General features: G+C 36.3%; 3 protein-coding genes and 1 long non-coding RNA gene across 5 annotated transcripts; all 4 read left to right on the forward strand.

Annotated features, from left to right (window-relative positions):
• The first annotated feature begins 4,640 nt into the window (after positions 1-4,640).
• LOC133716629 (zinc finger BED domain-containing protein RICESLEEPER 1-like) lies at positions 4,641-5,850 on the forward strand. Its single transcript, XM_062143312.1, has 2 exons — positions 4,641-5,764; positions 5,847-5,850. The coding sequence occupies exons 1-2, from the start codon at positions 4,641-4,643 to the stop codon at positions 5,848-5,850; spliced, it is 1,128 nt and encodes a 375-aa protein (XP_061999296.1).
• Positions 5,851-5,938: 88 nt separating this feature from the next.
• On the forward strand, positions 5,939-6,493 carry LOC133714856 (uncharacterized). The gene is made up of 3 exons (XR_009848828.1): positions 5,939-6,072; positions 6,150-6,235; positions 6,351-6,493. It is a non-coding gene; the product is annotated as an uncharacterized LOC133714856 (long non-coding RNA).
• Positions 6,494-13,722: 7,229 nt separating this feature from the next.
• Positions 13,723-19,124, forward strand: LOC133718084 (uncharacterized). Of its 2 annotated transcripts, none has more exons than XM_062144889.1 (11): positions 13,723-13,989; positions 14,929-15,121; positions 15,227-15,312; positions 15,683-15,767; positions 16,190-16,268; positions 16,426-16,556; positions 16,691-16,777; positions 16,942-17,054; positions 17,775-17,905; positions 18,286-18,399; positions 18,774-19,124. In XM_062144889.1, the coding sequence occupies exons 1-10, from the start codon at positions 13,937-13,939 to the stop codon at positions 18,396-18,398; spliced, it is 1,071 nt and encodes a 356-aa protein (XP_062000873.1). In that variant the 5' UTR covers positions 13,723-13,936; the 3' UTR covers position 18,399; positions 18,774-19,124. The 2 variants fall into 2 exon arrangements, with proteins under 2 accessions (XP_062000873.1, XP_062000872.1); XM_062144888.1 differs by having other exon boundaries at positions 13,726-13,989; positions 18,768-19,124.
• Positions 19,125-19,642: 518 nt separating this feature from the next.
• LOC133718590 (B3 domain-containing transcription factor VRN1-like) lies at positions 19,643-21,994 on the forward strand. Its single transcript, XM_062145458.1, has 4 exons — positions 19,643-20,053; positions 20,809-21,151; positions 21,226-21,353; positions 21,519-21,994. Exons 1-4 carry the CDS (start codon positions 19,904-19,906, stop codon positions 21,756-21,758), a joined length of 861 nt encoding a protein of 286 aa, XP_062001442.1. The 5' UTR covers positions 19,643-19,903; the 3' UTR covers positions 21,759-21,994.
• Positions 21,995-22,319: the final 325 nt, after the last annotated feature.

A 22,319-nucleotide genomic window follows, 5' to 3' on the forward strand; every position in this document is an offset into this window, starting at 1 on the left:
CTCTTCTTAATCTAACTTTTATGAGAAACAGAAGTGTGATTATAAAGAATTGGCTAGCTTTAAGCGAGAGCAACGAAAAATTTAGGGCTTTGAAATTCTATAAATCTTAACACTTAGATTGTCGCTTTATGATGTAATACACTTATATGAAAAACAAAGCAAACTATACATCTAACTATACATCTAACTTTAGAGTTAGATGTATAGTTTGCTTTGTTTTTCATATCGATCATTCAGATAAATTTATACCAAAAAATTCAAGTCGTTCAACATATATACAACATTCTCTTTTGCAATGTATGTTGTTGGTTTTATTTATCAGTGCATGCAACTATGAATCATCATCGTTTTCTAAGTTTGACTGTTGAGAAGAAAACAGTTACTAATACATTCGTTTGAGTATTATGGTTTCAATTAAATTAGAATATGTTTTTATTTTTGCAATAGATGTTGTTGTTGTTACTTATTACTTTTACAATTTTTTTTAAAAAGTATAAAAAGAACAGCAAAGTATGCAGCTATGCATTATCATCCCTATATGTACTGTTAGATTTGATGGAATTTATAGGGGTTTTGGTGTTATCTAGTAACCGACTTTTTAGTGAACAAACCAGCGTTAAACTACATGGAGATGATGTAATTAGTTTCTACCGTTCCTTTGTTGTGACCAAGAAAGTATCAGTGACCTCCAAACATCCCTTGGACGAGCAATTTCTCATGGAGATGAGTTCAACGGACAACAAGGGCATCGACTTTAATCTCTATACCATAGTTGAAGATAAAGTTAGTCCCTCCTCTTGGAAGAGGAACCAAAGTAGTAGTGCACATTAGTGACAAATACTCTGATTTGTATAGTTGGTATAGAGTTTTGAAGAGTTATTTCAATTTGGGCGCAAAAACTATAACATATCCAGTGTACAAATGAGTGAAAGATGAAGTAACAGGACACTAGGCAATTCTAAATGGTGCACCTTAAGTGAAGCAAGTATTGAATCTAATGATGAATGAAGAAAATGTAGATGGCAAAGGTTTCTATTTCACGACATACTTTTATGGTGAGCACATAACCAAAGATGTTGTCGATGCCCACAAGTATCTAAAACAGCTTAACAGACTTGTTAGTCTTTGGCTTTACTTATTTCTTAAACAGTTTTATAATCAGTTGTTATGGATGTACAAGTAATCATCTTGTGAATTGTACAGGGCTTTCAATATAGTTCTTCAGACAGTAAGCTATATGTGGTAAAACATAAATTGGGCTTGTTTGATAACATTGACAGGAGGAAAATGTTATCCATATCGAACGTGTACAACAAGATTGGGCTTGAAGTTGTTGTATACCGCTTCTAATGCTGACTCTCCGCTAATCAGGCTATGTATATTCATGTACTTCTGTTTTTCTTCCAATCTCCGCTAGTTTTTGTAGTCCCGAACCATGTGTTTTTGTCAAATCATGACATATGCATGAAGGAAAAAAAAGTAGCCTCTCCACTCGTGTTAGCAGTGTCGGCCTCCTTTCTGTAATTTCAAATAGAAATAATGAAAATTTTAATTTTTTCTTATTAAACAAGGGCTGTGAGAGCTATGGATATTACCAAAAAAAAACAAATGTTTCTCTTACAGATTTGCGGATCTGCTAGCCAGTTTCCTGAAATGTTTGAATTCAAGTGGGTAGTATAGATGAATCGGAAATATCATCTCAATTAATGTGTCAAGCGCTTCCTGATATGTTTGTTTATCCCCAGGGGATTGATCTAACATTACATCTTTCAAAAATGCTTCATAATCAACATTTATAACTATGTTGTCTATGTCTATGACTCCAAACTGATGTTGCAATTTCTTTTGCGTACTAATCAAATGTTCGATCAAGTCCTTGCAAATTTCAAAACATAAGCTGTTGAAACTTTCTCACCAAGTTCTCATATCTTTTACATGTTGGCAACTTAAACTGTTCAAATTCACTAAATTTTGATGTCTGGTTCATTTAATGTGCTTAGTGTAGTTTGTTGTCTAGGTTATAAAATATTTCAGTTGAATGCTCATACACTGTTGAAGTAGGGCTGGCAAATCCAACCGATCCAAACCAGCCAACCGAGTCCGTCCCGAACCAAGGGGTTCGGTTACCATCCATATCGGTTACCGAAATTGTGGTACGGTTATACCGTACCGAGATACTGTAATTGGTACGGTATCGGTATTGAATATTAACAAAATACGGTATACCGTACCATACCAGATATTTAATATAATATTTAATTATTTAAAATATTTATTATATAATCAATCATAGCCGTTGATTTTCTTCTGTTTTATTCCATATTAACTAACAACCGTTAGATTAAAACTTTCCAAACCCTAATCCCTAATCCCTCAGTCCCTCTCTAAGTCTCTGCCTCTCTGGAGTCTGGACGACTCACCTCGTCTCTCACTCTCTCTCTCTCTCGAACCCGATCGAGATCTGACCTGAGCCTCTGCCTCTCAAACTCTTGGTCCAAACCGGCAAACCCTAATCCCTAATCCCTCAGTGGCTCAGTCCATCTCTCGACCACTCCCTTAGTCTCTCTCTCTCGAACCCGATCGAGATCTGACCTGAGCCTCTGCCTCTCAAACTCTTGGTCCAACCGGCAAACCCTAATCCCTAATCCGATCCCTAATCCCTCAGTGGCTCAGTCCATCTCTCGACCACTCCCTCAGTCTCTCTCTCTCTCGAACTCGAGCGAGGTTCTGACTTCTGAGCCTCAGTTCGAAGAATCGAATCGTTCGACCCATTCGATTTCATTTCACATCAAATCGATTCGATTCACATTAGTCGATCAATTGTTGCAGTACTGCTGGTGAGTACGAGCTCGGAGCTTCAATTGTTTTGGATTGTTGAGTTGAGGTTCGAGACTTCGATCTACCCAATTTTAGCAATTCGATCTTGGATATGTTATGTATTATCTTGAGATTTACCAATTTGTTATGGGTTTTAAACTTTTAATGGTTTTTCTTTTGTGCTTGGAGGAGCAGGAGCACCGAGGAGGCGAGGACTAAGTTTGATGTTTGACAGTTTGAGGGAGAAGAAGGCAAAGTTAATGGGTTGAAGGACTAAGTTTGTGGCTCTCGATGGTGGAACTCTGAATTGTAAGCAAGACTCTATTCAATTGAAGGTATAATTCGATATATGCATAATTCTCTGTTTGAATTTTCATGACTATGTGTTGTTCTCTTTGTAAGAGCTTTTATTTGAGTAAGAGAGTAAGAGTTGCAAAGCATTTTAAATGGAATACAGATGAATTAGAAAATGGCAACCCCAGACTCATTTACAATTTTACATGCACCACAACATTTACAATTTCATTCTGATCCGAGTTTCCCTACTTTATATGTTGCTTTTCTTATTTGGTCTAACATGCTCTCATTATAATTTTCAGGTGTTCCAATCTCAAGTTCTCAACAATTCAAGAAATCTTACAATCAAGGCTTAGAAGTTAGAACTGGAGCAACGTAGGAGCACTGCAGTTGGTCGGTTTGGACCAACAAGTCAGTTTCAAAGTGATATATATTTGTAAAGTTAGATGATGAAAATGTTATATATTATATATATGTTTGATGTTTGTATTAATATCACAATGTTTGATGTTTGTTTCTTTTTTCTGCAACTATTAAAATGTTTGATGTTTGTTTGTTTTGTTTGATTCTTTTTTCTGCAGCTATAAATATTATAATGTTTGATGTTTGTTTCTTTTTTCTGCAACTATTAATATCACAATGTTTGATGTTTGTATGCTATGTTTGTTTCTTTTTTCTGCAGCTATTATAAATTTATAATGTTTGTATGTTCCACTTGTTTCTTTTTTCTGCAGCTATGGGTACTCAAAGTGGTAATTTGAGTCAGACTAGTAGCTCAAGCCCTTCGATTAGTTCTGGCATACATGTGACAAGTACTGCAGCTTTGGATCATTCCCCTTTAAGACAACCACCTTTAGGACAACCACCACCTTTAGGACAAACACTCCCACCTTTAGGACAAACTTCAGGTTTAGCTGCTGAATCTGATCCTACCAACTCTCAATCCCATGGAGCAGCTACTGATGGGCAGAAAAGAAAAGAGCATGCAAACAAAAGCCCTATTTGGGCACATTTTACTAGATGTAAACACCTGAACTCAGACCTAATAGATACTTGTTGGTGTACTTGCAATTCTTGCAATGAGAGAGTGTTATGTGATACTAATTAAAAAGAATGGGACAAGCTCGATGTGGGCACATACTAGGAAATGTGCTACTCATCCATTACATGCAGAACCTGATCTTAAGCAGGCTAAGTTGAATAGAGATAATGTGAGTGGAGGAGCCTCATACCATAAGTATAACAAAAAGAGGTGTGATGATAGGTACATCGATATGATTATCAAGGATGAGCTCCCTTTTAGGCACGTGGAGAAGGAGGGATTCAAAGCTTTCTGCAAAGAGTTAGAACCTCAATGGCCTGGAATGGACAGAAAGTAGGCTGCCAAGGGTGTGCTAGATAAGTACAATTTTGAGAAGGCTGTTCTGTTGAGTCAATTGAAGGCAAATGAAACTCGGATCTCAATTACCACCGACACCTGGACATCGATCCAGAATATAAACTACCTGGTACTAACAGCCCACTTCATGGATAGTGACTGGAAATTGCACAAAAGGATCATCAACTTTTGTACAATTACTAGTCACAAAGGAGAGGAGATTGGAAGGGTAATAGAGCAGTGTTTGAGGCAATGGGAGATCACCAAAGTGTTTACAATCACAGTAGACAATGCTAGTGCTAATGACTTAGCTGTGGCATACATGAAGAGAAGGTTGACCAGTTACAAGACTTTGATATTTGAGGGAGAGTTTTTACATTTAAGATGTGCATGCCACATTATAAATTTGATAGTTAAGGATGGTCTGAAGGAGTTACAAGATGGGATTGCTGCTATATGGAACTGTGCCAAGTATGTTAGGAGTTCATCAAGTCGTCTTGACAAGTTCAGGGAGTTTGCTGTTTTGGAACAGTGCAGGGCAAATGCCAATGTTCCATTAGATGTAATCACAAGATGGAACAGCACATACCTCATGCTTGAAGCTGCACTTAAGTATGAAGCTGTGTTCGGCAGAATGGGTGAAGAAGACTGCAATTTTAAAGCTTATTTCGACGAAACGGACAAAAATGGCAAACCTAGGGTTGGACCACCATCTAGTGAGGATTGGAGGAATGCAGAAGCATTTTGTTTGTTTTTGAAGAAGTTTTATGAAGCTACTGTGAAGCTGAGCGCTTGGAAGAAGATCACTGCAAATATATTATTTGTTGAAATGGTTACATTGCAAACTGAGATTGACAAGGCTATCATTGCAGAAGACCCTATTTTGAAGAGGGTTGCCACTTCAATGAAGGCCAAGTTCAACAAATATTGGGGAAGCTTCGAATCGGTGAACAAGATAATCATGATAGCTAATGTTCTTGACCCAAGATACAAGCTGCAGTGGGCTAAAGTAGCAATGCAAAAAGTCAATGCAAGCTATGAGACAATTCATTCAATACAAGGGGACTTAAAGAAAATTTTGCTGAAGATGTATGATGAATACAAAGCCAATGAAGGCAGCAACGAAGCTGAACCGTACATGGGAGAAGATCTAGGATTCGAAGGGGATGACTTGGAGAATCTTGATGAAGTCAGCAAGCAAATAGCAAGGGAGAGGATGGCAGAGCAGTCACAATGCATACGAAATGAGGTTGATCAGTATTTATCGGATAGGTATGTTAGCCTCCTTGCAAAGAATTTTGAAATTCATAAGTGGTGGAAGGCCAATGAGTTAACCTATCCAATCCTATCAAAGTTAGCAAATGATGTTTTTGCTGTTTCTTGCTCAACGGTGCCTTCGGAGAATGCATTTAGTTTGGGATCAAGAGTGGTGGATCCTTTTAGAGCTTCATTGACACCAAAAATGGTGGAAGCCCTTGTTTGCAGTTCGGATTGGTTAAAATCTGATCCCCCAAACTTCTACAAAGATCCCACTGAAGATGACCTTGAAATGTATCACTCTTTGGAGGAACTTGAGAGGGGTAAGCTACTCATATTGTTTGTTTCTTATTTTATGAATCATGATATTGTTTTTAACCTTGTCTTTGTTATTTTGCAGAAAATGCTTTTAATCAAGGAATGGAGTCAACATTGACCAATCTCAGCTCTACACAAGCTGATGCATAGCAGGCAGCAGCCAACATCGTGAGCTTTCTTGTTCAACGTTAGAAATTGCAAAAACTGCCTAAATTCTTCTTCATTGATTGAATTTGCAGAACTGCCAGCATTCTTATTCTTTTCAACTAAAATTGATTTGCAGAAACTTTGAGTCTTTGAGTGAGGCAGGGAGCACAACAAGCAAATATGAAGTGACGATGAGATGAAATTTGAGTCTTTGAATACTTTGTTTTCAACTATTGTCCGCTTTGTTATTGTATGATTCATTCATTTGTGTGAACTGTAAGTGATGATGAGATGAACTGTAAGTGATGATATGAATTATGAAGTGATGAACTGATGATGAGATGAACTGTAAGTGATGAACTGAAGTTGATGTGAGAGAGTGAGAGACTGAGAGTTATAAGTTTTTTGATTATTTTACATTTGCGTATGGTCTGGGCCTTTAAATTCATATAAGTTATTTGATTGTTTTTCATTTGCTTTCAGTTTTTCAGTTGTTGACAGGTTAGGGATTTAAAATTTTCATTTGGGCCGTAGCTGAAAGCTGGCCCAATCTTAAACTTGGTTGGAGGCCCAACCAACCGATACCAACCGATACCGAGAAGTCGGTATACCGACTTTTGTGGCCGGTAGTGGTACTTCATTTTGTGTACCAATAAGTTCTGGTACGTGAAAATACTCGATGGAACAAGTGTTGATGAATTACTTTACTTCTATGAATTTATTTAAAGAAAATACAATTCACAACACGAGATTTGCTAACGCAGTGTAAACCTCTCCACTGAGGAAACTTCACTGCGTGGCTTTTAACGTAGCCAACACGAATAATCAATCCAATATGAATCAAAGGAGTTTACAATATACAAGTAGTGTTGTTTATAACAATCACTTTCACTTAGCAACAAATGCTAACTTGATTTACAATTGTTCTAACTCCTAACTAAATCAATAGACCTTTCTTGACAATCTATCTTCAATCCTTCCTTGCACTCGATCGAATCACTGATCTTGAGAATGATTTAAGAGCATGATTGATTATGCAAGTGAACACATGAAACACATAATGAGAGTTTTCAGAAAACAATTGAAACACGAATACTAGTGATTCAATAGACACAATTTTTGCAACGAAAAATCTCTATCTTGAAAATAGTTTCAAAACCTTTTATAGGGAAGCAAGACTCCCCCTCAATCAGATCTTATCTTAATTACAGAATAAGATAAATATAGAAAGGTTTTTAAAACTGTTTTGAACAAGTAATCGGATATGCATACACAAAGAGATTTTGAGCACAAGTACAATCAATGCATATCAATTTAGAATCATGCAAATGTGATATGAATTAAAGACACCTCTATCTCAAGATCAGTGAAATAACTTCCTTGAATCTCTCTTCAAGATATGATTCTGCGATCTTCTATTCCTTGCTTTAAGTCATCGAGCAATTAGGAGAGATACCCTCCTTATTGTTTGCATGTCTGTTTTCCTTGAGATCTTAGGAAAGTCATGTGTTGAAGGGAGTAGTCCAAGTACTTACAGTACGGTAGGTGGTTTTGGACTTGAAGGTCCGGTACCGTACCGAACCCAGCCCTATGTTGAAGATGGAGGAATAGCCAGGACATATATAAGCTAATATGAGACTGAGAAATTGAGAATGCAAAAAAATAGATACTTGACAATAAAAAAGATGAACTAAGCTTATAAAAGTTGTAATTGCATTGTAAAGTTCCAGCGTCAGGAAATTGGAATCATTAACAAGTATCAGCAATCTGCTATTGAAAAAAAAATGTGCCCTCACTATAACACATATTATTTATTAAAAATGTGTTTCCTCTAATTTATCAAAAATTTTGACCATCAAGAATACTACCATCAATTATCTTGACGCAGAAGTGTACCATTTCATTTACTTTCCTAAATTTTATTTCAAAAAGAAAAAAATATGCATGATTGTGTTGACGATGTTTGTGAGAAATTTTGAAAAACGACATTTTTTTGGTCAACCAAGTTGATTTCTAACCTTGTCTTCTAATTTAGTTGAAAAATGACCATATGAAAGTAAAAAAAAGTCTTTATGAACTGTAATTAACCACTCACATCTTTCTCTCATTCTTTCTACTTCTAGCACGACAACCAACTTCTCATATAGTCAAAACCTAAATATCTATCTTACTGATTTGGAACATAATCAAAATTGCAGTGTGTTCAAGGTAAGAACATCGATATCTCTTTGTTTTTCTTTTCTAGAATTGGATTATAATTTAATAGTCAAATAAGGGTACAATGCTTGTGTACTTTAACAACACGTAGTCGAAGGGCTATATTATTCTCAGTGACACTTGACCTAGCTCTCCTAGGGTTTAGGAAACGGCACCCTTTCGTGTTCACTGTTCTTGTACCTACTCCATCTTCATGGAGTCGCTCATGACTTCCGATCTGTTTCGTGCTATTCTAGTCGCTTTCCATATCAGTGGTGGTGGGCTTGGCGAAGGCGGTAGTTCGCAATTTCAAGGATGTTTGGCGATGGAGATCTCGTCTCGAGGTTGCGCATCAACGACTCTCTTCAGTGGGCCATCGGAGGTTGCAGTGTGGAATTCGAAGGCGGGGCGTTGGAGACTTGGAGTTGTGGTGACCTGTCTGCGTAGGTGATTGATTAACAGATCTAGTGATGGTGGATTTGGCTTCACTTTTTGGATCTCGTGTGATGGTGGTGGTTTATTATCTGATGGAGACAGTTGTTGGGTCTTCTCTTTGTGCAAATGGTGGGCGATCAGGATTGATTGCTGCTTGGCTGGGTGCTCGATTTTGGTGGCCGGGGATGATGCAGGTCTGGAGGTCATATTTTGTTGGCAAGCTGGAGGCAAGGGGTCACACCGACAGTGGAACTGGAACCTGCATTCGGTTTGGAATTGGAGCAAGAAAATCCGGATTTGGGATCCTGGCGGGCTATGGCATTAGACTCCGACCCATTCTCGGCTTTGGGCTTGGACTCTAGCCCACTGTTGTTTTTGGGTTTGGTATCCAGCTCACCCCATTTGTTGGGCTATTCCTCATTTTTTGGATTGGCTTGGGGCCTCTGATCTTTATTGGTATTGGATTAGGGACCCCGAGTGACTTGAATTATAAACTCTCGCAAGCGTAAGAATTGTTGTCAAGTAAGAGAAGTATTAAAACTTTGATTATCGTACCTCAGGGATTAGGTGTTGGACCTAACTGAGGTAATTAGCGCTAGAATAACTTAAAAACATACAATGAAAAATAAAAATAAAATAAAGTAAAATAATATTTACAAGGCACCAAGCCTCGGCAATGCTCGGCTTAGCTCACACTAAGCCTAATCAAAGCCACTAACTTGTAGCCCAAATGAGTTATGCACAATGGAAGGTAGAATTTTGTTCGGGAGTTTTGAATTGGGAATTAACTAAATTAAATGCAAACTAAAATAAAAGCAAACAACTAATTATCAAACAAGAAATTAAATTCAGATTTCAAACTAATGGAAACATGGGAGTGTCGGGTGATTCACACTAACTATCTTGCAAATATTGATGCCAATTTCACAAATGAATGCATTTCCTATATGTGTTAAGTCCCATATCTAGTACTGGTCAAGGCTACTAAACCAATTATCATTTTGGTGTATTGATTATGCCGGTTAGGGCCACAATCAACTCTCTAACTTAGGCATTACGCCGGTCAAGGCTGCAATATCTAAAATTAGAGGGCTAGAGAGCAAGATAATAGAGACCCAAGCAAGCTTAGCTACAATTAAGCTAGCTAATAGTCACCACACTTAAATTCTAGATGCAACAAGACTAATAAGTTGTCAATTTATCAATCTATTTATCACAATTGCCCACAACATAATTTCAAAGGTTGACAAAGCCTAGAAACATGCTTCTAAGTACTAATAAATTCGGATTTATAGCATACATAATGAAAATTGCATTTATCAAAATTAAAGCATCAACATTTATACAAGATGAGTTAGGGCTTCACAACCCTAACTCCCAAAATTAAACCACTCACAACCCATTATCAAATACATCATCAAATACATAAGAAATTAAGAGTAATGATAGAGGAGAGAGGGAGCACAAACTAAGCTCACAATTTTGCTATAGGCAAATATGAACCCAACTTGAGACTAAGCCCCCACTCTTTACAAGCCAAAATCTCTTTGTGATTATGAAGCCTTGATGATGTGTAGTGAAAGCCCCTTGGGTTTCCCTTGAAATATTTGAAAAGAATGAAAATTGGTGATGAAAAGTTAAAATGGGAAGAGAGAGATATGGAGGTAAGTTGCGGTTGTTGAGGTCGCTGTGATGCCGCTACGATGCCGCTACAGTAGGGTGAGAGCTCTCTTCTTATAATGGGTCGTGATCTTCATAAGAGGAAGGAAGGGATTGGGCTGCCATGTGTCATGTAGTCAATGGTGGAGCATAATTGGATTGGGCTGCTGATTGCACGTGGGTTTAATTGATGACTTAATTAAGATGATGGGCTAATCGCTTAATTAAGCCATACTTGCAGGCTTGCAGCTCCCCGTCTTCTTTAACTAAACTAAATTTGGTTTAAGTGTTAAGCTGCGATCATTCTTTAATTAAACTAAATTTGGTTTAATTGAATCTGTTGCCATTTTCATTTTTGTCTCGGATCAAGTTTAGCTCTTTTTGATGAGATTGACTCGTGGTTGAGTTTTCGTCCTTTTGTCGAAAACCCCATTTTGCTTCAATTTCGCACAACTTCTTCTGAAATCCACAACTCCGCTTATTTACTACAATATAAATAAAAATAGATTAATTACATAATAATTAACTTGAGGATTAACTTATTTCTAGTGTTTTAGATATAATTACATGCATATAAATGCGTATAATCACCGAGCTATGGTATCTGATCGTGAAAGATCGTCTGCCAACATGGCCATGTTTTGACACCCTTGGCCAGCTTCGATCTTTAGGTGGGAGAGTGCCCTCATTCCAGCGCCAAGTTGGTTTTTCTTAATTGTGCATTGGAGTTGCATAAGTGGTCAAACTACCGACTACTCAATTCACTACCGGTTGCAATCCGTAGTGTAAAATCAGCGCTGCGTCTCGACGTTGTTGCTCTTGCGTTATTAAGTTTTTGTATTTCATATGTAATTGTCCTTTCGTACTGTTTTATTTTCATATTGATGCCTTTTGGCATCGTATCGCTGTGATATTTCAATTTCAATAAATGACTGACCTCCTTCGATTCCAAAAAAGGTACAATGCTTGTGATTTTGATGGAAGCTCTTTTGGTGAGGACCATTAAAATGAGGAATAATTGAGGACTTTTGTGTTAGACCTATTTTTCGATCACATTTCCGCAAATCAACCATTAGATGTTTAGATATTTTTGTATAGATCATTTATGAAAATTTTCAATCAAATTGAAAATCGTTAAGATATTCATAATCGTGACTTATTAGTTATAAATATGAACGGTTCATGTTTGACAGATTTGGTTCATCCATTGATTTGATCTAGTTCGGTACCTCAACGATTAATAATTTGAAAGAAAATTTTCAGAAGTGATCTATTCATGCATATATAAACATCTAACAGTTGATTTGTCGTAATGTAAGCGAAAAGTGGGTCTCCTAAACTATTAATTAGAAAGTCCCCAACTAGTCTTTATTTTAGTGGTCTTCATTAGAAGGGCTCCCTGATTTTGATTATATTGTTGAAGATTTAGGGTTGATGGATATCTTATGTTGAGATTGAAAACTAGGAGTTTTATTAGTTTGCAAGTATAATTGCGTGGGCAGTTATCTTCATAATTCCATGGTATAATTTTTTGACATACTTATAGAGAAGCCACTTTTGTAGCCAATCACATGACATCCTTAGCATATAATTATCAAAGCTTAAGATTTGGTTTTTTCGTCTTCTCCTGTCTGTGTGTCCAGCGTTCCAATTGGATTAACTGGGAAGGGGAGTAGATCATTGCTTTTCCTTTTCTATGTAATCTTTTTTTTTTGTCATAAAAAAAAAAAAACTATAATTGCATGGTGTGGTGCCATCTTTGTGCTCTTTCATACGTTCAAGGATTTTGGGGATTTTCTTTCTTTCTTATTTCGTCATTAGGTTATGGGTTAGTGATAGCTTGCCTAGGCAATAATTTGATTTTGTAAGAATATGAATACTTGTAGTCTGATATGCTAATTTACGTAATTGACTAATTGCTAAAGAGATTTACAGCTATTAGTTTTCACTTTTCACCCTCAAATGAAATTTTATGTACCAGTTCTCTGTTTACATTGTTACATACTTGCATCTCATTCTGCATAAAAGTCTATGCAGACATTTTTGAAAGAGTCAAATAAAATGTGCAAATGTTTGAACATATATTGTGATCTCCCTCCTCTTTGGGGATATTTGATTTAAGAGTTATACAAATTCATATTCTTAGTCTTCATTTTGTTCCACAATAGAGCACACATGTATGAATTGTTAAATCAAATTCTGTTGTTGAGGCTCAATGCTCATGCCTTTTCTAGAAAAGAAAATGGATTCCTTATCTATAATGCTTTGTTGGTTTTTGCTCTTTTCTGTTAAACATTGTATTGGAGATTTATCAAATTGTATACATGAAGATTGACCCATAGTTTGTGGAGGTTCTTATTAAATACTTGACCCCCTAAATGTATAAAAATACACGTTCACTTTGTCAAACAAGTTTCATTGCCCGGTAAAGAAATTAAACATAATTAATGGGGAAAAAAGGAAAACAAGAAAAACAAGAAAAACACCATATTGAACAAATAGACATTTTAGCAACGGTATTGCTTTTTTTTTTTTTTGAAAAGAGCAATGGTATTGCTTAGTAAATCAAGAATAAAACACTAGAACAAGACCTGGCTTCAGTTATGGAACTACTCCTTCAAACAGTAACTCACATTTTTCTAAAGATTTTTTTTTATTTATAATATTTCTAAGGCAATTTTTAAATTTACATATTACATTTCATAGGAGCCTTTCTAACAAGAACCACTTTGATGAGGACTTTCTAATCAATAATTTGGAAGACCAACTTTTTGATTATATTACGGAAATCAACCGTTAGATGTTTATGTATGCATGAGTAGATCACTTATAGAAATTTTCTTCGAAATTGCTAATTGTTAATGTACCGCATCAGACTAAATCATTGGACGAACCAAATCTGTAAACATAAACCATTCATGTTCATAATTGATAAATCATGATTATGAACACCTTAACGATTTTCAATTTGGTTGAAAAATTTCATAAATGATCTACATATAAATATCTAACATCTATCGATTGATTTGTGAAAATGTAATCTAAAAGTGAGTCGCACAAAAAGACTAGTGGTTCTCATTAAGGGCTCCCCATATACACAACGTTTAAGATTTATGTTATAGAAGTGCATTTGCTGGTTTTCATCATAAGAGGAGCTTGGAAAATAGAGGGTGGGCCGACATTCAGTTCATGGGCTCAAGATAGCAACGGCCCAACGAAACCTTCTTACAGAAGCTGAAGAAATAGAATTTGGGAGCGAAGCTTGAACAAAGGTTTGCTCAGAGTTGAGGTTTTGCTTTCTTCTTCTTCTTCTTCTTCACTGCTAAAGTCGGTGATTTGCAAGGTTTTGAGTTAGGAAGAAGCATAGAATCGGCGATTAAATGTATGATCAATTAGGTTTTTTGATAACTTGAAAAGCAATTGGTTTCGAAAATGATGACTCCAAGGCAAGTTTCTGAAGATCGAGGATCTCCGCAACATTTCAGGTAAAACCCTAATTGAACCTCTGCATTTTGGGTTTCGAAAGATTTGAATTTCAAAACCCTAAGTTAGTGTTTCGATATCGAATGGGAGGAAGATGCGTGAATCTTATATTTGTTAACTGTTGTATTTGTTCTCTGGTTTATTGGGTTCATGAAAGTAGCAAGCTTTTTTTGGTTTGGTTTGCTAGGGTTTCTGGGTCTTAGTTTGCTTGGTCGTGAAGGTTCAAGAATATGAGGAATTGAAGAAGCATAGTTTAGAATCTAACTTAATAAGCTGGGCTTTGGTTAAGTATGAACTAGAGGTAACTTTTGTCTCATTCAGCACAATGCATAATGGGGTTGCTGTTGATTAGTTGTAAATTAGGTAGCGAGTAATTTGAATTTAGTTGTACAAGACAAGGATGGTTACTTTAGGCTTGCTCCTCACTTTAACTCTGATATCACTATGTTCGGTGATATACTTTATGACCTAGTATTAAGTTTTGCTGTTGCCTTTTAGGAGAAAGAAGGGATTAACAGGTGAAGCAGCCGGAGATTAGAGATGATAGTTGCATTTATGGGGAGAAAACTGTGGTTAGGTGCAGGCTGAGGACTTCTATATCTGCCGTTTTAAATTTCTAATTAGGAGCATTTTAGCAGCAGGAGTAGTAGAGAAATTTTACCGTGGAGATAATGTTCAATGTTGCAAGATGTATGTGGGGCTGCTGCAGGGTCTAGTATTGAGTAGTTTTTGTTGCTGTAACCACATTGCATCTTGACCAGGATTTTTTTGTTTTTTGGTGTGCTAGAGCCTAGAAGGGTCTCATTTTTGCTTTTCATATTTTATAGCTCTCGTGGAATAGAACTCTTATTTCTTTTCAGTGAGATCAGTGTTTCATATGTTTGTACTTTGTTTCTATTTCAACTGCAACTAATTATACCAATGAACTTACCTTCAAACAGGCACACTCCTTTGCAAGTAATCCATGTTGTTGGAAATTTCTTGAGAATATGGTCAATTTACTCCCTGTACCGTTACTTGTCTCAGACGGGGGCTTCAGTTGTACTATTTCTCTTCATTTGTCTGATCCCAGCATCCATCCTATTTCTAATTTTGCAGAAGCCTTGGAAGGGCAGGCCACTCTCAAATACACAGGTTCCTTAAATTGTTGCTTTTATTAAATTCAGAGGAAAAAGCATAAAAAAAAGTTACAAAATGATTGCTGCTAGATGCTTCTTGAGTAGTTCCTGATGTTTTCAGGTGGTTCCTTCTATTATAAATGGTGGTATAACAGCTCTGTACTTTATTTTGTGGGGAAAAGGCCTCAAATCATGTGGACCTCTTAGGTATGCTCGCTTATGATTTCAGATACTCCAAATAAGCACTTCAAGTGCCTTTTTATACAAATTTTACAAATTTTAGTAGTATGAGTATGATTAAGCTAATTTCCTTTTTCCTGTTTGTTCCAATTATGTCATTTGAAGGGTCACATTCAAATTATAGTGATGAGTGAGATGAAACACATAGCATACCTTGCGTCCTTTTTATAGTGCTGCCTATCACATGCTCTTACCACTTTGATGAGCAATCAGCTGGTAGCAATAAACATGTGATGACTAGATATCAAAATGGACATAATATGAACAAATAAAACTGGATTTCGTTATTTAGAAGTAGAGCTGATTTTAAATTTTTTATGTTTCTATATTATGCTAGAGCTATAATGGCAGAGTATTCTGGTGCTATCCTTGGAGTACTCTCTGCAGTATTATATGGGCGGAAGGGTCACGCTTGGAAAAAGGTTGAATTTTCAGATGCTTGTTTGCTTCATGTCAATTGTGTATGATCACTTCTTGTGGATTTAACTTTCTTAGGCTGTTTGCTTCATGTCAATTGTGTATGATCACTTTGAGCACATAAGTTAATGTTATGTTTGACGTGTTGCTCTTTAGAGTGGTCATTTTCTCGTTTCATTAGACTTATTCAAAGTTGAAGAAAGATGCCAGAGTTTCCATCTCCAGCTATATAAAATGTTTTGACTTAACTGACTGTGCCTGTTGGAGTATTGACTTTTATATCTTCAAGCTTTAGTGAAGGCTTGCCCAGAATTAGGAATAGAAGATATAGAGTCCTGGTTACTTGATATCAATTTGTTTCTAATTGAATACTAAGAGATGTTGGATTCTTGTAATCTCAGATGGATGTTTCTTCATTTTTTACCAGATAGGCGGGCTTATTGCAATGGTGGCGTCTTTCTACTTCTTATCTCAAGGGTGGGCCACGGAAACATACTCTCCATTCTATATCCTTTCTTAACTTCTTTTTCTCTCTCTTGATTATATGGGATTAATTTATTTGAAGGCGGTTTAGTAATTATTGTCTCCTCCTATACCTTCTTTCTTTTTCACTTTCAAAAATGGTGATCATGTCTTTTAATGTGTAACTTAACCTGAAATTACCATTTAAAGATAACGTTGATACTGAGGTTCAGCCAGAACAGGTGTTAGGTATGAAAGAGATGGCAATTCCAATCTTTGCAGGAATCTTATCAGCATTGAGGAGGGTGATTGCAAGGCGTGTTTCATTGAAGGTGATGAATTGTGTATTCGTCGTCTTACTATTATTGTGTTCATACTCTTTTGTTCTATATATCCTGAGGAGTATATTGTTTTTTTCCAATTGATATGATCATTTAAAAGTCATTGTTGCCTTCTGTGCTTTCAGAATCAACTTAAAAGGCGACTTCATGCTCTAACTATTGCCTCTGCAACATGCTTCATGTTTCCTATTGCCATGTGGGATGTAATCATAGTAAGTTCCAAGATTACATTGGATTAGAATGACTTTTGGAGCAACTGAAGTTTGATTTTATGGGTCTTCTGTTTTATGCCTATATTGTTAGTCTTTCTTTGCCCTCCCCCTCTCTTTTTTACCCTTTCACTTTTAATTCTTTCTTGTTTTTTTGAATCACATAGGGATCAGCTTCTAGCAGCAGCAATAAGATGCCATTCTCTACTTGGGCTTTTCTAAGCACCATTCTTTTTGGAGTTATCTTGATATTCTATGTTGATAGTATCGCGGAAGAGAGGTATTTTCTTACAACTTGTCAGTCCAGTTCAGTCCTTTCTTTCACTCTTTGTAAAACTGCCTGATTAGGAGTTCTTCCATGTCTATTTGGAAATGTTTTAGTTATGTTTTCCAGCTTTAGTAAATTTTGTTTTGTTGACTATTCAAACTTAACTATAGTCAACTGATTTTCGTTCCATATATGGTGAGGAAAACTGCAAATGGTTCTTCTAGTTCTAAAGATATTACACATATTCTTGGGGCATTTTATCTTCCAGATTGTTGTTTGGTTCCTAAGCACTACATAGTGAGGGGCTATGTATACAAAATCATTATATTTTCGTTTGTCTATCCGAGTGCTGGGGACAGACCAAGGGTAATCTTTGTCAGCAATCTGGTAAAGACTATAAAAAAGAAAAAAGGATATAATATGGGATACTGTTTTGTATTGACTAAACTGTTTCCTTTTCATTCTAATGATTGCTATCAAGTTCATTTAACTATAGGATTTAAGTGGGGTACACCAGAAAAAATTTTGAACTGTAAAATTTGATCAATATTTGGAGGTATTGTTCGCCTAGACCGAAAATTATGAACCACGCTCATATATGTCATTAGTGCACTGGTTGAGCAATTTTTATTTTTGGGGTTTGTTACTTTTCATTTGTATTTATAGTTGAGTGGGGATGATCTCCTGTGTCCTGATCATGTCATATACTTTAATGCTCTAATGGTTCTGTAGATTACACATGGTTTTCTCTTCTCCAAAGCATTTGATGGTAGCTGGAGGATGCATAATCGTGATGGAAACGGTGTACAAATTGGACTTTTCTCTTCCAGGATTCCTAATTTGCTGCATAGTTTTGGGCTTTGGTATGTGCACAACATTTATTACTTCTGATGTTGGTATGGATGTGATTGGTACTGTGATCAACATTATTATATGTTTTCATGCAGTGCTACTGAAATGAAGTAGTTTTTGGTACAGAGGGCTGCTTGTTGATTTCATGTATATATTTGAGTAATCTTTTGCTAATCTGTACATTTCTTACATTTTGTCCTTTGCTGCAAATTTTGGTTGCTCATTGAAACTTGCACACTAGTTGCTTTTGGTAATCTAATATGCAATGGGACTATGGATCATGAGGGGAAAAAATGGAATGGAGTATGGGGGTTTTCTGCATATTTCTTATCTATGTTCTTCCCAATTGTTGATGTTGCCCAACTTTCTTATAAATTTAATACATTTGTAGGGATATACGAAGCAACTTCTTTGGAACGTGGTAGAAAAGATTCTTTCCAAAAGCCTGATTCATCGGATGGGATTTTGGGAGATGAAATTCAGATGTCTGCACTTCCAACTTGAAGTATGTTCACTTTTTGATTATGTGGACATATTTATCCTCTTAACTCTACAAGTAATCATATCTATTTGATATGATATTTCTTGTAAATGGTAGGCTTGAAAGTATAGGCATATCAGTGATGCTATATAGTTCTAATAATGTGAGAATTAAGAGAGAAGGGGGGAGGGAGATCAGTGCCAAGTCAAATGGGTTGGAGAAACATTCCTTGGTTTAGTGCGGAATTTCTCTTAAACAACCCACTCAACTCATCTTCCTTTCCTTTCAAAACTCACTCCCTCTCCTTCTCTCTTTCTCATTGGTGGAAGAAACACTGATTTATTTATTATTACTTTTGTTTTTCTGTTTGCTGATAATACTCTCTCATGCAGTTGCAGTTGTAGGTTAATGTACATCAGTAGCAACTTGTTGGCACTGTATTGTTGCACAAATGGTTGGTTTTCAGTTGGATGTTATGAACCATAGTCAGCAGGAAGAGAAATTCTTATTGCAGAACTCAATGTCGATTGTTGAATATGATAGATAGGAAACTCCCAAGAAAATTGTTGGTTCTCACTTCTCATATCTTGATGTGGCACATGGGGCGATCAATCTGTTGGATATCCCATAATACTACTCGGAAATGTGGTCATACATTCTAACTGTTTGTAGTTTACCATCTGTTGGACAAAGAAAAGAAAGAATACTTGTACTTAACTGCTGAGGGGTTAACGAGATAATATTCTTTCTCCCATTGTTTTTAGTATAGTCGAGTCAAATTGTTTAATATACATTACTAATCCATAACTTGTGTAACTTGTTGACCAAGTGGACGGACTATATGTTATATGAAGTTGTGCTCTTCATTTTGGCCAATAAGAGCTTCTTGGCGCCTTACTGTCGTTTTCTTTGTTATTCAGACTAATTGGATGTTTGTGCTCCAAAGGTATTTTGTTTTGGTACATTAAAACAAGAACAAGAAACTTTCGATTCTGTATGCAGTTTTATGTGGGATGTTGTGGACCAGATATGTGGTCGGTGTAGGGCTTCTTTACTCAAATTTCAAGTAACAAATGCATTAAAATTTAAAACCAAAGCAGGACAACACCCACCAGTGGCTACCAGAAAATTAAAACGTCTGTGCAGAATCAATGAGAATCAAAGGGACAAAGCAACTTGACACTAGAAAAGGGTAGGCAATATATGAAGGACATTGCCAGCAGAGTGACAGAAGCACAGAAAGAGAAACCAAAAGCTTATCCAGATTTCAGAGGAGTGCTTTGAATTGAATAATAGAATAGTATACGACTCCAGCATTTAATTGTGAACCAATGGTTTTTGCTGTACTATGTCCTTGTTCTCAGCGAGTCTGTTCATTTCAGCTCTTTTTAATTTCTTCATTTATTACTAATAACTTTCATGTATCATTTCCTCCTTTTTGTTAGTTCTGGGTATATATTGCTCTGCTGGTTTTCTAGGCTTTTATACTTTCATTTTCTTGTTGAGCCTTGCTGTTTCTTGTACCCAAATGAGCAAAGCTTATTCACCCCCAAAGAGAAGAGTTAGCCAAGCCAACTCTGTGATGGGTTCTTGCAGCAGAAGAAGAGAGGATGAAGACTCTGAATTTCCAGGCTTTTACAAGTGTGTTGATTACTCTGTTCTTCAAAAAGGGAAGCTTGTAAGTTCTCTCCACTTCTTCATAATCATCTTTCTTTTAGATAGATTTTCTTCACTTTTGGACAGCTGAAACCTTTACATGTTTATCTAAGCAAAAAGATAGAAACTTTACATGCACTTTCACTTTCTTGTGTTCTATATGTTTGTAAAAATTCTCTGCTTGTAAATCTGTCATAACCATTTGTGGGGTTTTTGATTTGGAAAATATATTAGTTTTAAATGCAAGCCAAAGAAATATACAGGATCAAATATTATAGTGGGATTTGTAGTCTCCTCTGGTGCAAAATTTTTGGCTGATCTATGGTGACTGTTGCTTGATTTGATCTCTTGTTATCTCCTTAGTCTCTCAATCAGTCTATATCCTCTATGTTGAACTTTACTGGCTACCTAGTGTCATATTAGGTTATTAAATGCATGCTAATCCTCTAATGAGTCCTTAAAATCCAACCTCTCTACTGAAAGCAACATAAAATCCAAAGAATCTGTCAACTGGTCAAGGTCTTTACTTCTTTATGCCAAGTATATATCCCACTTTACTCTTACCATTATTGGAGTACAAGTTTCTGGAAGTTTGAGATAATCACATAGCTATGATCAAAGGAAAAAAGAAAAGAAACAGGAGAGATGTATTTACATAAGTTGTTTGTGTGGATTTTTGCTTGTCCTTTTTTCATTGAACAAGATGCAAGTCATTTGCTCTATATTCTGGTCTTCTTATTTATATATTGAGGATTGATTCAAATACTTTTGTTACAGAAAATCCCCCAAGATTTTTGTGAGAAGTTTGAAGTAAAGGTACCTCATCAGTGCCATCTTCAAACTTTTTCTGGATCTTGGCGTGTTGATTTGAAGAGGATTAGTGGAGAGTTCTTCTTCAAAAAGGGTTGGAGGGAATTTGTAGTTGGAAATCGTTTGAACCTCGGTGAATATGTTGTCTTTCATTACTTTGGACATGCAAAGTTCGATGTTGAGATCTATGGACACAATCGCTGCAGTAAGAAAAGTGACAGGCTTCATGATGTTACAATTGTTGACTCTGATTCTGATTGTGAACCGCAAAACACTGAAATAAGCTTGGAGTCTGAAATTGAGTGTGCTAGTAAGTTTCTTATCAACTGACAATCTTTAATCAAAACTTTTCAGAATCTGCACTCACTTTCTTAATTTATGCAGGGGAATTGGGTCGTCGAACACATTTTTCAAGGAGAGGTAGAGCTCGTAACCTAGCCACCATAAGCCGTTCTGGAAATCCTTGCTTCAGTGTCCAGATGTGCCAAACTCATGTGACCAAGGGACCATTGGTATAGAAACATGATCCCACATATTGATGCATATATTAATTTTTTTTTCTGACCAAGTATATCACAAGAACTGATATTGATTCAACTTTAAGAGGCATTGGCATTACTCTTCAAATTTTTAGTATCAGTTTAGATTAATGTACCTCTTTTATCTAACTTTTGCAGCTCACACCAAGGAGCTTCATGAGGAACATCTACAAGCCAAAGAAAGTCGAGCTTCAAGTTGGAAACATGTCCTGGGATGTGAACTGGATCCATCTTTACCAGAGATCTAGTAGGTTCAGTGGAGGTTGGCTACAGTTTGTGAAACAGAATGGGTTGCAAGAGGGAGATATCTGTGACTTTGAGCTGATTTCAAAGACATTTGAGGTTGCAGTGATGAAGGTTTTGATTAGGAAAGTGTAGTATTTTAGTTATTTTTCAGTTGGGAGACATTAGAGAGTATTTTTCTATGCTGTTTAGACTAATTGGGATGTTTGTGTACCAAGAGCACCTTGTTTTGGTACATTCAAAGAAGAACAAGAAACTTTGGTTCTGTATGCATTATTCTGTAGGATAAGGAATGGTATTGTGGTTTTAGATTTATGGTTGGATTATACCTTTGCCTTTTAACTTCAAGGAGAATGTTGGACTCCTCTCATTCTTTTGGTAATAGATATCTGATGATTCTATATAATAGTAGCAAAGGACAGAGCAAAGTAAGAGTCAAATACTCATGAAGTCTCATCAAGAAACTCCAGCAGAACTAATGAAGATAATCCATGCTTAAAACAGAAGCAACAAGTGAACAAGGCTAGGAAGCTTAAGATAGACCAAAGGAGCAAAGCAGGCTCAATAGAAGCCAAAGGCAACCAGAAATTAAAGCAAGTCTGCATAGAATAAAAAAGAATCAAAGGGACAAAGCAACATTACACAAGAGGGAAGATATTATAAGAAGGATGATAGCAGCAGAGTGACAGAAGCACC

The sequence above is a fragment of the Rosa rugosa genome, chromosome 6, assembly GCF_958449725.1.
Source record: "Rosa rugosa chromosome 6, drRosRugo1.1, whole genome shotgun sequence".
NCBI lineage: Eukaryota > Viridiplantae > Streptophyta > Magnoliopsida > Rosales > Rosaceae > Rosa > Rosa rugosa.